We start from the raw sequence: 19417 nt of genomic DNA, 5'->3' as shown, positions 1-19417 counted from the left end.
CGTGTTACAATTCCGCTTGCACATAGCACAGACACTGTCCTCGTGACACGCTCCGTAACCGCGCTTTTTGGCTAGCGGTGCATGTAATGTTTCGTGGCACGAAATAAAACAGCCTGACACAGTCACATAACGAAATACTAAAACACAGTAGGGGGGACATGCGTGTTTCAAAAGCGCCATTTAACTGGCCTATTTGAAAAGCCGAGTTCGCAAGTGGTGTCGTTGGTCATTTCTATAAAGGGTGATGCATTTTTGTCTTTTTTTTTTTTCATGAGCGACACATCTTATAAGTTAAATACCTTCAGGTCGCGTAAGGTGCTACAGAAGTGAATGGGGTCATCAAGTACTACAAGTACACAAATATTATCAGGACACTACATACTCTTTAAGTGCATTATTAAAGTCATTCGGATCTGTAATAGAGACAATTAGGGCAGGTGAGAATACGGTTCCAGTCATTGCATGTTTGAGTAATGAAAGAGTGAAAGTGTGGGTTGTACGACAGCGAGAAACGGGCACTTCATGACAATGGTCGACAAGAGACGCTATAAAAAAATTACATTCATTGATATAAAAGCATTGCAAGTACACTCCACGCGAGCTTAGCCTTTACGATTCTATGGTGTTCGGTCATTATCATCGAAGCGTTATTGCGGTTCCTTTCATTCGCTTTTGACGATGGTTAAAGCCGTGCAATATAAGTGAAGCACACTTGTGGTTCTCTTTGTGTTTATTTTCTTTTTCTTTATTTCTTACGGGCTGCCACACAAATAACGGCACCGGAATGCTCACCGAGGTTTTCACTGGCGTCCCAAATAAACTCCAGCCGATGCTCTCTCTTGCGCGCTGCAAAATCTTGGTGGTCAAGTCGTCCGAAGAAGTACCCATCCATTCCCATCTGTAAAAAAAGAAAAGAAAATCTTTAGCCCCGACGTGCTGGGTCGAGTTTTTCAGAAAGCCCGAACGATTCCTAGAGAAAAAAAAAACAACTCAGTGCCATTCCATTCTATGAAGGTGAATGACCAGCGGAGCTGTATATATGGTGATCAACTATATTGATTTAAATGAAGACACATATAGAGCATGGATTGTCAGTCTCTACCGTCTTTATTGTTTTGTCACTAAAGTCACTATAGTTCCGTGGTCGCTATGGTAGACGGCAATAGGTTCTGTAACGATGCTTGAGCGGGAATGGGCGCGAAGGAGGCGGGAGGCGTTCGCAGCCTCCCGCCGCCCTCGCACCCATTCTCGCTTCTGCTCACGCCGTAGTTCTTCGTATAGGCATGCTGTTCTTCAGCGGTCCGCACAATACGCGGCCTACCCATTACACGACCGGAACGCAACTGAGATAACGTGCCTGCCTATGCAGTGCGTGACGTCACCAGCCAAAGAGACGCACCCATTGGCTATTAAACGCAGCTGGGGCACGCCGGCGATGCGATGTTGCTTTGTGTCGAGGCTACGGCGTTTTTGGTCTACGCGCTCCGTTTACGCGCGCAGCGATTCGCTGGAAACTAGCGCATAACAGCTCTGCTGTAAAAATATACAGGGTGTTTCAGCGAACACTTTCAAAATTTATTGAAGGTTGCCTGTGGCAGATAGCCCAATTCTGGTTAATGAGCTGATCTACTCGAAGAGGCAGACATTACTTGCACAAAATATTGAAATGCATAATCGAATAATTACCAGAAATTCACTAATTAAGTTTTTAACCAATTGCCTGATGGCCCATACTGCAATTTACAAAATGTAGCCGTGGAGTTCCCAAGGCACTTGGAACGAATTCTCTGGATGACACCAGTCTCGAGATATTAATCCCTGAACTTTGCGGAGAAATGCAGGTATTGCCGCCCACCGCCCACCGCCCCGCCCCCCCCCTTTCACACTTTCATGTCTTTCCTCCTCTGGACTTAAGGTGATTTTTCATGCGCACATCAGCTTGATAGGGCAGTGACGGGCAACTTACCGCGTGTAGGGTCCCTCGCCACCGCCCCCTTATACCTACATCCATCCGCCAACTGCTTCCAATATGAATGGCCCTCAGCACTTCTTCAGTCCATCATTACGGGCGCCAAACCTTCATATCCAGTCCGTAAGCCACAAAAGGGGTGGCGAATATGATCTCGGTGCACCGCGAGCACTCTGCCGCCATGTAATTGAATGTTCTGGCATGGTGCGAGCTGCTGGTGCGAGCAGTCCAGGCGCGTTAGCGCTACGACATTTGCATAGTACGCAAAATACTGTTCGAGGCAACGTATCACAGAAGCAGATTGCTTACACAGCGCTATGCTGGAACGTTAAAGAAATAGGTCTGCGACAACAGCCGATGGAAACTCTTACGCAGACAATCTAAAATGGCCTATACGACTGTGAAATTCGGCGGCTGACCGCAATCACTTTCTTACCTGCGCCAGCAGGGAGGCGTATTCCCTGGAGTGACCGAACGGATCAATCTGCCATCCGATCTTAGGCACGCCGCATTTGCCGAAAGTGTCCTTGAGCAGGCGTATGCCGTAGGTCATTTGATCGATCGTGTTGGTGTAGTGGACGCAGGCCTCGTCGTTCATCACCCAGCCACCACTGATAAATTCCATGCGACCTACGTGATGCGAAGATGCGGGCTACATTAAACGGCACATACTCATGACTAAATCGCGTAATTTTCTGTCTTACTAGCTTATTATACGCATTGAAAAATGTCCTTTCTTGTATCGGGGGCCCCAATCTGTTGATAGGCGCTTGCCATATCACTATACACTACCTTCCACATTTAGGCGCGCTTTGAAAAGCTGTATGTAAAAACAAGCTGGTCTAGCAGTTTCGACTTTGCCGTGCTCGTTAGTCACGTAGCTAGTCAGAACCAAGGTAATGTTGTTTGCCGTTGCTTGGAGCAAATCAGACATTTTTTTCGCCTAATTACATAATTAGTTATTTCAATGAGTATGCCGCCCGCGATAGCGAGAACAGAAACATTACCAGACTGCACGAGCGCGTCGAAGCGCGCCTTCCTGGTTTCGTTGAGCTTCTTCCACCAGAGGTTGAAGAAGCCTGTCTCCACGAAGATGAACCGCCTGCTCGGGTCATTCTCCAGTTCGTTCAGCACGCTCTCAAAGATATAGCGGACGCCCACGTTTGCGTGATAGTTTTTGGCTGCGAAGAAAAGAAAAAAAAACGATAACAACGTTACAAAGGTACCGCAGTCAGAAGGAGCTACACCTAAAGTCAACGCATTAATCCATCGCTCGCGTAGCACATTCCGGCTGCTCAGCTCGGTTTTATACGATAAACTAATGATGATGATGATGATGATGATGATGATGACAACGCCTCCACTGTAAACTTGTTTAAATCACCATAGGGTTTTCCACATTTTCCTCGCAATCTACATGGGCCTCTGCTCTGACGGGTGGCTGCCCTGTTGAGCGTCGATCATTTCAGCTTGGTAAGGAAGCTACTATCACCCCTGGGTGCGAACTTTGGCACAAAAGTTGGGTCTGCATGCTGCCATGTAAAATTAAACAGCGACGAAGTCCCCATGAAGACACAAGGCATGACGGCTGGCCAGCAGTGCTCGCATGGAGATAAATTTTACTCGCCGCCTAAGATAAATTCTGTACGCTTCGTCGGCCGATGCGGCCGCAATTATTGCTGAACATCGTCGCCGCTTAATTCTATAGCTGAATACATCTCGATTAGTTTGCGCTGACAGTCAGCTGAAGCTTCTGCTCGGCACAACACCAGGGACCCGTATTCAGAAAACGTTCTTACGATATAATTGTTCGTAAGAGAAAATTATAGCCAATCATGATACTGCACCTATATTGTTAACTAAGGAGGCCTACCAATGGTAAAGAGCACTTACGAACGAAAAGATTTGTGAATTCTGCCCCAGAGTCCATATTCACAAGAAATTTCTTACGCTAGGACCGTTCGTAAAAGCAGAGAGCAACCAATCGTAATGTCCGAAATATTATTAGCCAAAGCAGCCGGTCAACGGCGAACAGCCAGAAAACCTTGTGAATTTGGCCTCTGGATGTTCGAATGGTAAAGATAAGGTCACAGTGATTTATATCACTGTAATCTCTTTTTTTTAAGTTGGGTAGCCGGTATTCATTCTTTGTTAGCACATTTTTCCGGTTATGTCGTCATGAAGCCTTAACCCCATTTCGCTAATACGATGTGCGCCTAAAACGTATCCCTGGTGCTGCTGTCTACCGCAACTTGATAGCGATATCTGGTAGCACCCACTAAAATATTCCGTCTATAACAACCGTGGTAGGCTTTGCGAGACAAAACTGTTCTTCTCTCCCAACGACAAGAAGTAACTAAACTGCACGCCCTCACACACTCACGCACCGTACCCTCCTTTCCAAAGCACTATTTACTTTTTTTTTTATGTTTCCCCGTCCCAACGTTTCCCAGTATAGTACTTTGAGTTCCCTTATACTTATGCTTTCCTGAACACAACACATCTGGATGTTGTGGCCGCTTCGTTAATCAGGCATTGAAAAAAAAACCTTCAATTTGAGTTTGCCTCTTGATGCCTTTCTTTTTTTTTTCTATTTGCACGCGACAGCACAGTGACTGCAACGAGCACCACTAAAGGGTTAAATTTTATCGAAGGCTACAATGGATGCGAACAACGCCCAATTCCAACGTTACTGCGATTTCACCGTGGCCTATTTCTTTGTAGGTATCCAGCACCAGCTTACTGGCTAGCCTTTCCATCTCACGACAAAACCCTACAATGTGGTTAGCGAGAAGTGTAAGTGGATCCTTGGGGCGCAATTGTTCTTTAGTCACAACCATACGAAAAAAAAAACACAGACAATGAAGCCAGAGAAAGCATAGAGGAAATCAATTGTTATGTTTAATAGAAACGAAGGTAAAGGCAAATAAAAGTGCACCAAAAGATAGCTTGCCGCAGGCGGGAGCCAAGCCGGCATCTTCCGCATTGTACGCGTGCGGTACTTGATATACCAAGCTGCCGCTGCGGCCATATCCTCCCGTATACTTTCTCAGGTATTGGTGTATGCGTACAATAATAGCCCTGGTAGTATTAACGCTTGGCATGGAAATAACAAGTGCTACGCGTGAACTGCAGCTATAGCGATGATCGAGCTTCCTCAAACATGTGCCTTGAACGAATGGTTCCTTGCTGCACACAGAGAGGACCTGTGAACAGGGCGCACGCGACGGAGATGGATCTAAGGCAACGCGATTTCGGCGCCCATTTAGAAAGCATAATTTTCCCACCAAAATTATTCGGTCCCTCTACATGGCGATAAATAGCGCGAGACAGCTCTCGAAGTCCTGTCAGTGTTGTGTTCTTGGTATCGAGGGAGTACGGAAAGCGCGCAGAGGCCATGGCGGCGAAGGGCGATGGACCTGACGCTACTGCCGTGGCCAAGTCGCGGCCGTAGCCTCGGATTCAACGTTTTCGTTTATACTGCCTATTCGTATATGTTCAGTTTACGTTTAGCCCATATTGTTCGTCTTAAGTTTGTTTGAGCGTACCGATGAAGGTTTCGCGCGCGCCTATTCAAGTGGCCCCTTTTAAAAGGCAGCACGATTTCTTTTGAACTCTATAGAACACACGAACACTATATTCATGGAAGCCATTATAGGAAATGTTTCTCAATACGTTCTGCAACTTTTTTCATCGACAGCTTCAGCGATTAGACATTTTGGGTTTGTCAATTAGCCAACTATTTCAATGAGAAAAAAACAACTAAATTGCTGAAGATGACATCGAACAGTACGCGCTTGTTGCAGTCACCCAGCGTGCGCCTGCTTTGCGTGCCTTAGCTGGAATACCAAGTATACAGTGCTTACTAGCAGCGCATGGACTCAGCAGAATCATAACGACAGTTAGCCTTTAAATCACCAGCTCATTATCAATGTATTTTACGTTTCGCGGTAAAAGCTCATTTCTCATCTTTTCTCGGCAATAAGCTGACTTGCCCTCGCGTACATGCAGCTCACGCCGTGTGATGGGATTACTAATCATGCTTAGTATGGAGACTTCAGGTAAAGCTACCAGCTCATGATGAAGGCTAAAATTCGTCTGGTGGCGCTACTGTTTTTTACAAGTTTCGGCGGTGGTGGTAGAACGCCCGCCTCGGCTGCGGGAGGCTGTGGGTTCGATTCCCACCGCCGCCGGGCACCCACTGGTTCAAATGGGTACAAGTGTGCCCCGGCCTGGCGTTCGGCTTCCTTCAGGGGTGGTACGCTTGGGAAAGGAGCCTGCGCCCTGAATTCCCGCCGAAACCAACGTGAGCACGGAAAAAAGTGATGTCTGGGCCGCTCCCATGGCGGTCATTTCCGATGTGGTGCCCCAAGCACCTATTGAGGTGGGGGCGCCTTCGGGTTGAGGTCAAACACCCCTTTCCAAGCGTTGAGGTCCCATAATTGCGGAGCACCAGGCCGGGAGCGCGCTTGTACCTATTTTACCTGTAGGTACCCGGCGGCAGCACTTGCCTCCCACAGCCGCGGCGGATGCTCGTCTACAAGGCCGTCTTTGGTTGGACAAGAGGCGCCCAGAGACAAGAGCTGAAATCTCTATTGGGCCCTCTATTGGGCCTGGTGTCACGCTGAAAAGTGGGCCGATCCTGGCAATAGTGTAGAAAGGGTCCAAGCTCAATGGCACATACCAGGGACAAGAAAGAGAAAAATGAAGAGAGAGAGAGAAAGACAGGAAGAGAGAAAGAAAGAGAGATAGAGATAGATATATATAAAGAAAGAAAGGAAGAAATAAAGAGAGAGACAAAGAGAGAGACCATGACATGTCGTGAACATTACGTTACCCTGACGAAGGCCAGATACACGCACGACAAGCTTCGCTTACCCCCATTTTCTCGACAGGGGAATGGCTGGTGATTTTTTATCCCCCCCCCCCAAAAGTTGAACGGTTCGTCAATGCATAGAACTATAGGGAGGTCTGCCTGTAGCTCCTGACAATGACGGCCTTGTATCATACTGGAAAAAAACAGCGCTTGCAGATTTTCTCGCTGCACAAGTAAAATTCTCGTTGCCTTGCAATGATTATTCAAAAAAAAAAAAAGAACGCGCAGCTGTCGCATGTCACGACAAAACTCTCTCGCTCCATGCAAATAGCGAGTGATTTTCTTTTTCAAAGGATCCATACGACACTAGTGGCGGCAACGTGACGTCAAGAAGCATTTCCGCGACGTCGAGCTCTGCATAAAATAAAAAAAAATAAAGCGTCTAGGCCACGTGCAACAAAAAAATACTTATAAAAAATGGGGGGGGGGGGGGGGGACAAATGGCGGCAGCACGATTGTCGCAAAACGGTGCCTCCACGTATGACCAAATTAATTCCCAGATTGCATTGTATCAGTTTCTATTTCATTTTTTTTTTTCTTGCGCGAATGTGGTCATGCACAAGCGTGAGCACAATGCTCAAGTGCGGTTGTGAAAGCTTTTTTGCAAGTGGGGATCGAGTTAGCGAGGCAAAGCAAATTCAGCGTTTCACCTATTTTAGGTACACCTCGTTCAAACGTTCAATGCTCTATACTTTTTTTTTTTTTTTTTGAAGCCGTTCGCCGTCATTTCTCCGTTTGCCGAGCCATGGAGCAGGTCTTTCAGTACACTGCCCGCTAAATGTTTGAGGGCCTATACACGGCCAGAATAAGCCGACCATGTTACTTTTGCTGGCCTCTTATACGTTCCGTCGGATTAGCCGGCGAATTCTCATGCCATGTTCTCTTCCCTGGGAAATGGAGTATGAGGAGACAAGGCGAACTCGCGCGTTGGGCCGGTGATGATTGGGTTTCCGTTCTATGCCGTCTCACATGTTCCAGTGTTCGCGTTGCGGTCACCCACGTATGACGCCTCTCGGCGGATAAATTGCGCTGCGACTGCTGTTGAACGTGCTCAACATTGGGCAACTAGTTCTTAGCTCTTCGGCGACATGACATAAAACCAGCGAAATCGTAGAGCGAAGTTCGTGAGAGGTGAGGAGTTCGGTACACCGCGCTGTTGTGCTGAACATTAAACTAGCAATATTAAAGGAGGCCAATCATATAATGTCGGAGAATCACCTCTCTAAGGGCTTACCATTGGGACCGTTAGATGGACCCAAATGTTATAGCTTTTCGCTAGTGAGTGCTGCTTGCCATTGGCTTTTACGAACAGTTAGATTAAAGAGGTGCTCATAAGACCAGTGCGAGCCTCTTTAGCAGCACTTTGAGTGCTCCCGTTCGCTACTGGAGAGCTTGATAAATCATGCGTGGTTTACAAAAAAAAACATGAATAAATTAGGACCCATATTCGAACAAACGTTCTCACGCTGAAACTGCCCGCAGAGCAGAAGTTAGCCGATAGTCATGTCGGATATATTATAGGCGAAGGTGGTCGGCTAAAAGTAAGCACTGTTTACTAAGGAAAAGATTTGCGAATTGGGCCCGAGGGGAACAAGTGAGCAAAAGTGGACTCACTTCCATAGAAGTACTGGTCAACCGTCTTTAGCCATCCCAGATCCATGTGCGTGTGGGCCAGCAAGTGGACGTTCAACATGCCCGGCCTGGTCGCCGGACAACTCTGTGAAAGAAAATAGTTATATACAGCAGTGGACTACTCGAAGCTTCCGCAAGACAGGCTCAAATTATAAAACTAACAAAGCTGGTAAGTCGGCGCAGATTGACCCGGGTCATGTCACTCTCTCATGACCTGAGTCGGGAAGAAATGTCATGCGGTAAACCAGTGATCGAATAAAAATTTATTCTAGCTCATATGGTAGGGCACTTTTAAGTTTTGAACGGCACCTTACTGATGTCCTTAAATTCCATTGAATTCTACGTCACCTGACCGGAGGGCGTCGTACTGAAGAGAGAGTGAACGCCGATAGATAGTGTTCTAGCTGCAGAGTAACAGGGACTAAGTGGAGTAGGGCAGGTCATGTTTAACACAGCGCAGATAATCATTGGGTCTACCAGAGTTACAAAATAGGTGCCAAGGGAAGGAATACGCAGTCGAGGACGGCAGAGGAAAAAGTGGTTAAACGATATTAGGAAATTAGCAGGCATAGGGTGCAGTCAGCTGACGCACGACATGGGTGATTATGTAAATATGTAAATATCCCCGGGAAAAGTTTTCGTTCTGCAGTCGACATAAAATACAATGGTGATTACAATGATGGCGATGGTGAACCAGGGAAAAATTACTCGATTTACCAATTTAACTGATTCACTCTATTCCTGTTTAATCGGTTGTATGGCCTGTCGTAGTTGCCTCACAATCAGTAGCGTTACCTCTGGGACACGCCAGCGCGAGAGAACGCTCTCTCTCTCTCTCTTGCCAATATTTTTATTCATGTACCCTAAAGGCCCTTTTACAGGCTTTAAATAGGGGGGTTGAGAAAAAAACAACAACAACAATGACTGAACATTATACATAGCACCGCAAGTAAAAGGAAGAAATCCTACACGAAATACAAGATACATGATCACAAATACTACAAGATTGAGATATACAAATACAAGATTGAAATATACAAATGCAGGTTTGAATTACAAGCTGAACATATAGGTCATGGAAAGGCTTTTTATTTATCAGTATGCATCCATCACTTCACTTTATTAACAAAAGCATCGTGATTGGTCTCGGAAGCGATTTCAGCTGGCAGTCTGTTCCAATGATAGATGGCAAGGAATAGTGGTGACTGATGCATAAGTTTAGTACGAGCGAACTTTGGCTGCACTTTAAAAGGGTGATCTAATGGGGGAAAGACGCGAAGGGCCGGTTTGATATGGGCTTCTGTGCATGCCGAGGGATTATGATATAGTCGGTGAAAGCGAGATAGCACTGGCAGTGTAGTCTTCTTTTTTTGAGCATGCATAAATTTAGAGATAATTTCATATCAGTTACGCTGTAGTAACGAGAATATTTTTTCATGACAAATCTAGCACTCTTATTCTGTAGCGATTCTAGTTTGTTGTTGAGGTATTCTTGATCAGGATTCCAAATTATAGCGGCATATTCCAATTGCGGTCTAACTAAAGTAATGTATGCTAAAAGCTTGGTCGCCCGGTTTGCGGAGTACAGGTGGCGCCTGACAAAGCCGAGGGTTTTGGACGCTTTGCTACTTATGTCATCGATGTGCTGGTTCCACGTCAGGTCTAAAGAAATGTGAACGCCTAAATATTTCACTGTGGACACTTTTTCAATGGTCGCGTTATTAATAGTGTAAAAGCAAGTATGGGTTACACTGGTTTTGGTAAATGTCATTGCTTTTGTTTTGGAGATGTTTATCCCCATCTGCCATTTTTCGCACCACTTAGCGATTTCATCAAGGTCCGACTGCAGCAAATTAGTGTCATCAGAATTATTAATCTTTCTATAAATAACACAGTCGTCAGCAAATAACCGGGCAGTGGAAGTAAGGTTATTGCTTAAATCATTAATGTAGATAAGGGACAGTGCTGGTCCAAGCACCGATCCCTGAGGCACACCAGATTTTACAGGTATTAGTGTGGAGCAATATTCATTTGCAGAAACAAACTGCTGTCGGTTAGCTAGAAAACACGATCCAGTTCATCACAATCCTGCTTATATTAAGGTTATCCAATTTCAGTATAAGACGATTATGAGCCACCTTATCAAACGCTTTTGCGAAGTCTATGAATACAACGTCTATTCTAATTAGGTTGTGTAAAGCGTCATGAAGGTCAGCCGTCAGTTCAAATAACTGTGATTCGAAGGAACGTCCACGCAAGTGCCCGTGCTGGTTTTGGAAAAAGAAGTTGTGCTGGTCTAATTACTTCATTATTGCAGATGAAATTATATGTTCAAGTATTTTACATGTTATGCTTGTTAATGAGATAGGTATCTAATTTGTGAGGGCAGAACGGTCTCCAGCTTTAAATACAGGTATAACACGAGCAATTTTCCATGCATCAGGCACGCAACCTGTGTCAACAGACTGCTGAAATAATGCGGTGAAAATGCGGGCTATTGTTCATTTAGTTTGAGCAGTTTGGAGCAAATACCGTCAGGACCAGGACTTGAATTATTTGGCAAACGGTCAATACCTTTTAATATACCTTCTTGAGTAACCAGAATGTCGTCCATGGTGGCATTTATAGAACCAGCATGCGCATTTGGGGGGATTGGGATTTCATCGGTAAACACTGAGCTAAAAAATAGATTAAATTCTGTGGCGACCTGTGTGGGCAAAAGGATCTCATCATTATTTACTATAGATATTGCTGTTGGCCGTATGAACATTCTTTGTGCGCGTGTGTTTCTGTGTGTATACTGTTTGATATTACCTTCCTTGTTTTCCTTCTTTATTGTTACTAGAGTGACTAAATTGGGATTTTGGGATAGCCGGCTCCAATTAGCCTGCCTTACCATGTTTCTACATATACTACTACAACAACAACAACGACCACAACAAAATTTTCCCCGTCCAATGAATCACAAACTGCATGCAACATTTCCTCAGTGCCACATTGACACCCATCGTTAAAACTGACTCATACCCTTTCAACGGCTCATAAGGTGATAAATGTTTGAAGTACTGATTCTACAGACTATGTCCCTGTAGCTTTAAGTGTCAGAACAATCTACATCTGTTTACAAACGACCGTGATCTTGTTTTGCTTACCTATTTGTACAACTACTCATATTTCTCAGAAACAGAATTGGTACTTTCGAAGTGTTTAAGCTGTCGCTAAGTTGGTTTTAATATATGTATTCTTTTTGTCCTTCTGTGTCTCTCGCTGCAGAATTACTTCAGAGGCTGTTTTCCTTCCTCTATTCTTGCATGCCAGCTCCTCGACGTTGACTATAGTAATTCAAACGAACCACCTCACGGAACCCAATCTCCAAGAAAAACTAAACAAAAGAAAAACAATAAATAACGCACTTTAACGGTTGAAAAAAATGGGAATCGATCGCTGAACACACAACGAGGACCGAATGTGGATACACCGGGGGCTGCGTGCTTCTCCGGGAAGAACCGTCGGCACGTGCAGCGAGCTCCAGCGACAGCCTGCCGCGTACGCAAAGCATCTTTTTCACCTCCGACAGCCAGGAAGCTCGCGTTATCTCTTTGCTGATATCATAAACAGAGTTGCAAGCATTCACAGCACTTCGCAAAACCTCCAACGGAGGCGATTTGTTGGTTTCATATTTTTTTTTCTAGTTCATCCCCTCTCTTTTGCACGCTGCAGGCTCATTCCATCGTTACCGGCGGTGCCCCTGCAGGGCCCGCAAGCCTTACGCATTGTTTCTAGTTTTGGTATGCTCCGTTCCCACCTGCGAAACCACTACATCATCTTCCGTTGAAACAAGACTACAGATGGGGACATCCTTATTCAATGATGCACCTGTGCGCCACTTGGTTCAAACAAGTGGCGAAAAAAGCAACGATGTACATTATTGAAACGCAGAGAAATTACATGTAAGGATGTTGCGAGAGCACATTTTCGTTCAGGTTATCGCGTTACAATGACTAATAAAGCTGCGGGAATACGTTCAATGACCGAGTTGATCCTGCGCGAGGATACACATTGGTGATGAATTAAAGCATGCGGATTAACGCTCTAATGGCTCGAAACAATTTTCTTCAACTGTTTCCAGCTATTAAGAGTACATCGAGGGCATTTCGCTATAAGATATCATACCTGCGAGATAGCTTCCGAAATTGCGCGCGTGACAGTGAAACGCGCCAAACGTTACAAAAGCTCCAGGAGTTCATCCTGAACATTACTCCACCCCTCAATACGACATCCTTTCTATTTTTCGTTCGTGCTCTACGACCAGCTCAGTCCGAGACTGCACAGCATCGTGGTTGTAGATCCACAATGAATTGCTCACGTACTCACCTCGTATCCACATTTCTGATTCCTGCGTCTCGCGGTAGGCGCCGAGGACACGGAAGCTCCAAGAAAAACGGCTGCCAGGACGATGGCTTGCGTTAGCTTCATGATGGACCCTTCCTTTTCGGCCTCAGAGGAGGTGAACACCCCTAAGGGTTTTTAACGACTGCCGCCGCCTGCAGCGATCCCTGCCGAAGTACAACGAAGAGGGACAAATGAAAGAGCAGCAGTTTCTCGGCGCACCACGCGTCGCGAAGTGCCCGTAGCGCGTGTAATCAGGGCCGGCAGGAAGTAAGGCGGCTGCGGGCGGCAGTGAACTCGGAGCCGACTGACGAGGGACCGCGGCCACGGCTTCAAGTTTCTTACTCGTAATCAGATCTAAGCGATAAGGAACGGGTTTCTGGGAAGAAGTGTACGTGCTCTATCGTGTAGGGGGGGAGGGGGAACCTGACCACCTCCTTAAGACAATCGGGAGAAGCTGCCGGCAGCCTGCCGCGGAAGCTGTCGCAGCGTCGATGAATAAACGTCCGCCCCAATCAGCTGACGACGCGGGGGTGTTCTTGGGCGGGCGTGCACCGCACTATCGGACGTTTCTCTATTGTTTTCCCCCGGAGTAAGGCTGACAGCGACAGCGTGCGTTCCCGAGATATGCGCGACATCGGATCCCACACAGCCGGAGAGGGGAAAGGGTTGGCTCCGTACGCCGTCATACATCAGAGAGGCGATAACGATTATGCTACTGTGTAGCTACGGTCGGTGATTACTCGCCTTGTGGAAAGTTATTTTTTTCCCCTGTTATTGCCCATTATATGCGCTCCCTATATTCACCGTTTACCAAGTAACCAAGAACGTTTGGGCGGAAGCTTGAAACTCGAACCCTTGGCAACGTTCAACTTAACAGCGAAGTCATGCTGGGCGCGCTATTTTCCCACGAGCTTCTACCAGCCGCGCTTTGTGGAGCTTTAATAATATTGGGGGAGGGGGCAAGCTAAGCACAGAATCGCAGCTTTAGTAAATAACTAGTGGTTCTGACTGGCAGCGCTCGGTGCTTACCACGGGCAAAGAACATGGAAATCTGCATGTTCCAAATACACCGGCGTTCACACAGGAGGGGTGGGAAGGACACAGGTCACAAAACGCTCTTACGCTAGAAGTGTTTGTAAGAGAAAATTGCAGCCACTCCTGATGCTGGGCATACTACCGGAAGCAACCGATAGTATAAAAAGCTTTGTGAATTCGGCCCACAGTCATTGGTGCATTCGTTTCGCATAGGGTCGTGGGTCAGGTTGGCTAGCTGTACTTTGATCGCATCGATAATTCTGCCAGAGACGCTGGAGTGGAAGAAATGATGGTTTTACGGAAGGCCGGCTTTGCCAACCAAACACTACACGAAGGTGCTAATGTGAGATCCAGTTCTTCCTTATTCTAAAGAAGGTTCTGCGACATATGTTGACAGCATTCCGAGTGCAAAGCCCAGCTATCGTGCTTTACGAAAATTGCGCGAAAATTACCACTTCAGCAAGAACTTTGCAAAGCATGAGTCATCACGTATACATGAGCAAAAGGAACCCAGATACCCCACATAGCATTGTGACTCCAAGAACGCAATGTTTATGTTAAAAGGGAAAAAAAAACGACCGACGGAAGGTAGAAAAGCGCACACCGGATAAAAAGTACTCTGTGTTCAGTTTCTTCGCTTCGCCTCCATGCGCAGCAATGACACAAAATAAAACAGCAAGCGTAAAGTTATAAATTTGCGGTCAGACTTCGCTGGCCCTATAAGCTCAGTTCTACGTCTTCAGTTTAGAGAAGTCTGGCATCACGGAGAATATGCCCATGCACTTGATTTATTTCGCAATAGTTGAGGCCCGTATTCGCAAAAAAGAAAAAAAAAACTCTTATTCTAGAATTGTCGGTAAGAGGTAACTCCCGCCATCCCTAATACTGGGTATGTAATTATAGTCGGCGGCCGGCCAAGAGCCCGATTCCAAAAACATTTCGTCCGCAAGTGCTGCTTGATATTGGCTGACCGCCTGCGCTAATAACATGCGCTGCATCAGGAATGACTAAAATGTTCTTTTACGAACAATTCTAGTACAAGAGCCTTTTTGTGAATACGGGCCTTGTACCTGTACTCGCAAAACATTATTTTTTTTACAAGTAAGTGCCGTCCACGAGTGGCGCTCGTCGCAGGGATCACTTCACTTTCATGTCGATCGCTATCATGAGTAGCGGACAAAAAACCAAACGCCGGCTAATCAGGAAACGCCGGTTGCGTAAGAGCTGTTTTGTGAATACGGGCGTTCGCTCACGTTGGGCGCACGCTGGAGCGGGGAACACATCCATTTGAGCTGCAACTCCACCCATATTTGCAAAAACGTTTTACGTTACAACTGTCCGTCCGTGCAACCGGGTGCCAGCCAATCGTGATGTCGCACATATATTTATCGAAGGCAGCTGGCCAATGGCTAACAGCTCTTGCGAATGAAACGCATTGTGAATTTGGCCCCTCAGCTCGAAAATAACAGAAATAAAGACAGTCATAAAGAAATAAGGAAAAGGGAGACAGTTTAAAGTAAGAAACCATGCCTCCTTACCTAATTCACTTCCTCACGGAAGTTTGACTGCAGTATCCAGAAGGCTAAAACTATTTGGCTGTTTAATCGACGTTAACCACTAGTCCAGCTGGTCGAGTGACCAGCTCCGACTTTGCGTGCGGCTCAGTTACAGGCGACGTTAAGAAATGAGAAAGCCTCTCCTATCGTTCTGGCCTGCATTTGCGCTTCAAAATACAATGATGTTGTTTGTCGCTCAAGGTGCTGTTGGGAAGAGAACACAAGCAAGACGAAAGACGCATTTATAGCGCTGTCTTTTGTGACGTAACCGCATATACCTACAGGGGGGCATCCTGCTCTTAGTCTAGTGTACAATGCGTGAACCTCACGCATTACGTATGGATACAGAAACTTTACATTGCGGCTCAGGAGACTACGTTTCCGCATAACGAGTTTCTGTGACCATGCCTCATGACACTCGTAACAGAGATGTTAAAATTTCGGTAATATTTAAACGTGTTATCAGTAATTCTTATTTTCCTTCCAGTAAAGAAATAAACAGCAAATCCAAGAGCACTGCAGAGTTCTTGATAAAGTCTGTGAAGTATCTTACACGCGAAACATACCATTGTATTCTAGCTCTCGGCAAATAGCGGGAAAGGCGACGACAGGTGCACCGATACACCAACAATAGTGTATTTTGCAGAACAAGCGTCACAACTTGCCCTGCTCTCAACAGCAACAAGATATAACTGCGGCTTAATTATAGCAGTCGACAATACCAACGGATCCTTCTGCGCGAGATAACTCGTGGCAGCGGAAATTATTCGCCCAATCGGAAACTAAACATTCCGTCTTAATTTCGCCCCATTTCACTGATACTGACTCCAGAGCAGCATGCATGCGCCTCTCAGTAAAAGACGTTTCTTTGCGCGTGTGGGTTGTCTTCACAGTACGCGTCTCTTCGTTCGCACGTTCACCCAGCATCAAAGCCGTTGAATTCCCAGATCTTTTCATTACTTAGTGCTCTGTGCCATTGGCCGGCGACCTTCGGTAATAATATGTCTAGCATAAGGATTGGCTGAGATTTACTTTTGCAAAGAATTCTAGCGTAAGAGATTTTTGTGAGTACGGGCCAAGGGTTGTTTAGTGTATACGTAATACGGATAGCTGCGCAGGCCCAAGCCAACTGTACAACACAAGGCCCACACGCGAGAAGCTATGACGTCGCACAATTACGGGCCGACATCTCGTGCAATCAGATAGGAAGGCCGACAAATGACCATCGCGTTCGTGGTTTTGTCGCTTTCCTCACTCCGAGCTTGGCAGTGAAAACATCGGGCCCCCTCGCGTTCTGTGACATCACAGTTCCACGTGCGCCAGCTTGGCTTTATATTGGTGCGGCGCAAGGCCACCTAGCGAGAAGGTGCTGATTCGCTGTCTCGTACTCACTTCAAGAGGCGGCTCGAAGAGCCGTGAAGGTGTGCACTGGCAGGTGGTGTCCATGCGTCAACTCCGTCTGGCTGAGCAGTCTTCACGGAGTGGGTACGGATGCATCTTCAGCTGAGGGCCTGTCTTGACCCCAGCCCGAGGGCCTGCACGGCGATATGATGATGATGATGATGATGATGATGATGATGATGATGATGATGATGTCCTCGGCACATGGCTCGTACCCACTTCGGGGGACTGGCCAAGAATTGAGCACCTGAACTTTTAGATATGCATTCTGAAACTACAGTTAATGTGCAATTTAGTAATCAGAACAACAGACAGATTAATTTTCCTGAACTGCATAATTTAAAATAATAATGCCATGAATTAAAACTGAAATATCTCTCAGAGAATTGATATGCAGTAGTGCAGATATGCGATATGCAGTAGTGCACCTCTTCTTCTTCTTCTTCACCCTTCTACCTGGCACATACTTACAGTGGGCGATTGGTAAATACATTTTTAAAATAAAATTAGAGCGTTTATTATATGCGCTTACCAAGGTTTACCTTCATTTTCATCGCCTTCTTAACTCTGATGTGAGCTTCGGTAACAATAAACTGTTTTTTCTCTCTCTTCTGTCTGTCGCCTGTCCCCTAATTTCTGTGGGAGGGAGTTTCGCCACCACCCAGAACTGCATAGGCATTAATAAGTGTCGACATCTGAAAAATTAAAAAGAATGCTTACAAAGAGAGCTGTTGTTGCCGAAGAAGGCTGCGATTCTATGCAACGCGCCGGTCGCTTGTCTTCGTCAAACGTGCGCTGACGTCGACGCGAAGCAGAAAGTTCCGGGTCGTGACTTGAGGGGCTGACACGCACTCGAGGTCACTCACACTTGTAAACGAGTCAACGGTGGGTCTGGTGGTGCAAAACCCAATATGAACACCACAGCTGGGCCTCCTCTACTTTACTGGGGAGAAACGGCACGTATAGCCGGGAGGTGGAACTGGTCAGGATCTATCGTATCACCATGCACCGCGCTCGGCTCATTAACGCGTAGGGGAAAAAATTATTGTGGAGGACAACGAATTTCGTCTTCACTATACACGCTATGGGGAGAAAAAAGAAAGTGCAAAAGAAAATGAAGGAAAAAAATAAAGGAAAAAATAACCTAAAGGGAGCACTCCACACGTAACCGCGTGGTTCATGGTTCCACGACTCACACGCTAAGCGGCCAATTTCGTTTCTAATGGCGCTTCTTCCTCGCCTGCTTAAAACAGTTGCCCATGCTGAACGAAAACATATCGAGTTCAGTGTGTAATATGTTCCTACAGCCCGAGAAAAAAAACTAAAGTTTTTTTTTCCCTACAATTTCAAGCAGAGAATATCACGCATTCAAGGCGTTTTCTACGTCCGCATAAAGTTTCATACTAAAAATAAAAATAAAGAAAGGAACAAAAGGAGCGACAGTCACATTGTGACTGTGCAAAAGTTGGTAGTGCACAGAAACGGGCACGTCGTTGGCGTCGAATCGCACCTGCAAGTTTTGTTCAAAAGCGTGTTAACGTATACGGCTATTGTTAGAACAAACGAAAGAAATACAAGATAAGAAAATGTGGGGCAGACGCACGAGGCATAGATATGAAAAATTTTAAAAACATTTGTTGCTCTCAGGTGCACAACTAAACTGCTGGTTTAAATAAATGTTTGTTCCTCCTCCTCCTCCTCCTCAGGTGCACGTGTGAATAATATTGAAACTGCTGTTCAGAAAGCGCGACGAACGTGTGACTCGCATAACGTTACTCTGTTTTGATTTTAGGAAGTAAAAATGGCCTTCTTGACTGACTAAGACTGCAAAATATGCGTCACGCCTTAGTATTGACGTGGCATGATTTTTATCAGGATTATTTTCCCCCTTTACTTCGTGAAGTCGACGAACACGGTCGTTTTCCTTTCTTTCTTTTTTTTTCGTTTTTGTTATTTCCTTCGTCATCTAGAACAATAGGCTATACATCACGCCTCTAACGAACAATACTTCAGTTTGAGAGTCAGCGCCAGTGTTTGCGTCCTTTACCCGGAGGGATTCTTTGGGGGAAACAAAGTGTCGGATAAGAGTAATCTCAACTCGCTTATAGAGATGCCCTGCGAATCCTCTCAACTACGCAGCTGTTCAGTTGCATTCCCTCAGTCATTCCATTTTCTTTCGTCATTGCAAGCATGCTCGATCGGCCTGGCGCATGCATCCGACGCGCCAGCGTGCTGCGTCCTTTGCTTGGCGACCACACTGCGTCAAAGAGGCTGGAGTTTCGCGTTCCAAAAGCACAATGTGATTATGAGGCACGGCGTATCGGGGAACTGTGAATTAATTTTGACCACCTGGCGTTCTTTAACGTGAACCTAAATCGAAGTATACGAATGTGTTTGTTTCCACTCCCATCGAAATGCATGCCGCCGCGGCCAGAATCGAACCCACGTCCTCGAGCTTAGCAGGGCAACGCCATTGCCACTAAGCTACTGCGGCGGGTCACCAAGCTGCGTCTCTTTTTTTTTCTATTCTTTTTTAAGCGCACATTTTCTTTGATA

General features: G+C 46.1%; 1 protein-coding gene across 5 annotated transcripts in view; it reads right to left on the bottom strand.

Moving 5' to 3' along the window:
* The window catches only part of LOC119436894 (lysosomal alpha-mannosidase-like), a 57820-nt gene extending 39799 nt beyond the window's left edge, over positions 1–18021 (bottom strand). Inside the window, exons 1-6 of one of the 5 annotated variants that reach the window (XM_049660072.1) lie at positions 17582–18021; positions 16853–16995; positions 8460–8562; positions 2977–3150; positions 2406–2599; positions 793–898 (exon numbers count right to left, since the gene is read on the bottom strand). In XM_049660072.1, coding sequence (XP_049516029.1) covers positions 793–898; positions 2406–2599; positions 2977–3150; positions 8460–8562; positions 16853–16906 — 631 coding nt within the window. In that variant the 5' untranslated portion in view covers positions 16907–16995; positions 17582–18021. Of the gene's footprint in view, positions 1–792; positions 899–2405; positions 2600–2976; positions 3151–8459; positions 8563–12851; positions 13034–15429; positions 15679–16852; positions 16996–17581 lie in introns of those variants that run through there. The other 4 variants (XM_037703926.2, XM_049660070.1, XM_049660071.1 and 1 more) reach the window with 4 other exon arrangements.
* Positions 18022–19417: the final 1396 nt, after the last annotated feature.

Source organism: Dermacentor silvarum, chromosome 1 (genome assembly GCF_013339745.2).
Source record: "Dermacentor silvarum isolate Dsil-2018 chromosome 1, BIME_Dsil_1.4, whole genome shotgun sequence".
Taxonomy (NCBI): domain Eukaryota; kingdom Metazoa; phylum Arthropoda; class Arachnida; order Ixodida; family Ixodidae; genus Dermacentor; species Dermacentor silvarum.
The sequence above is the reverse complement of the archived record's forward strand: the minus strand, read 5'-3'. Positions and strand labels throughout refer to the sequence as shown.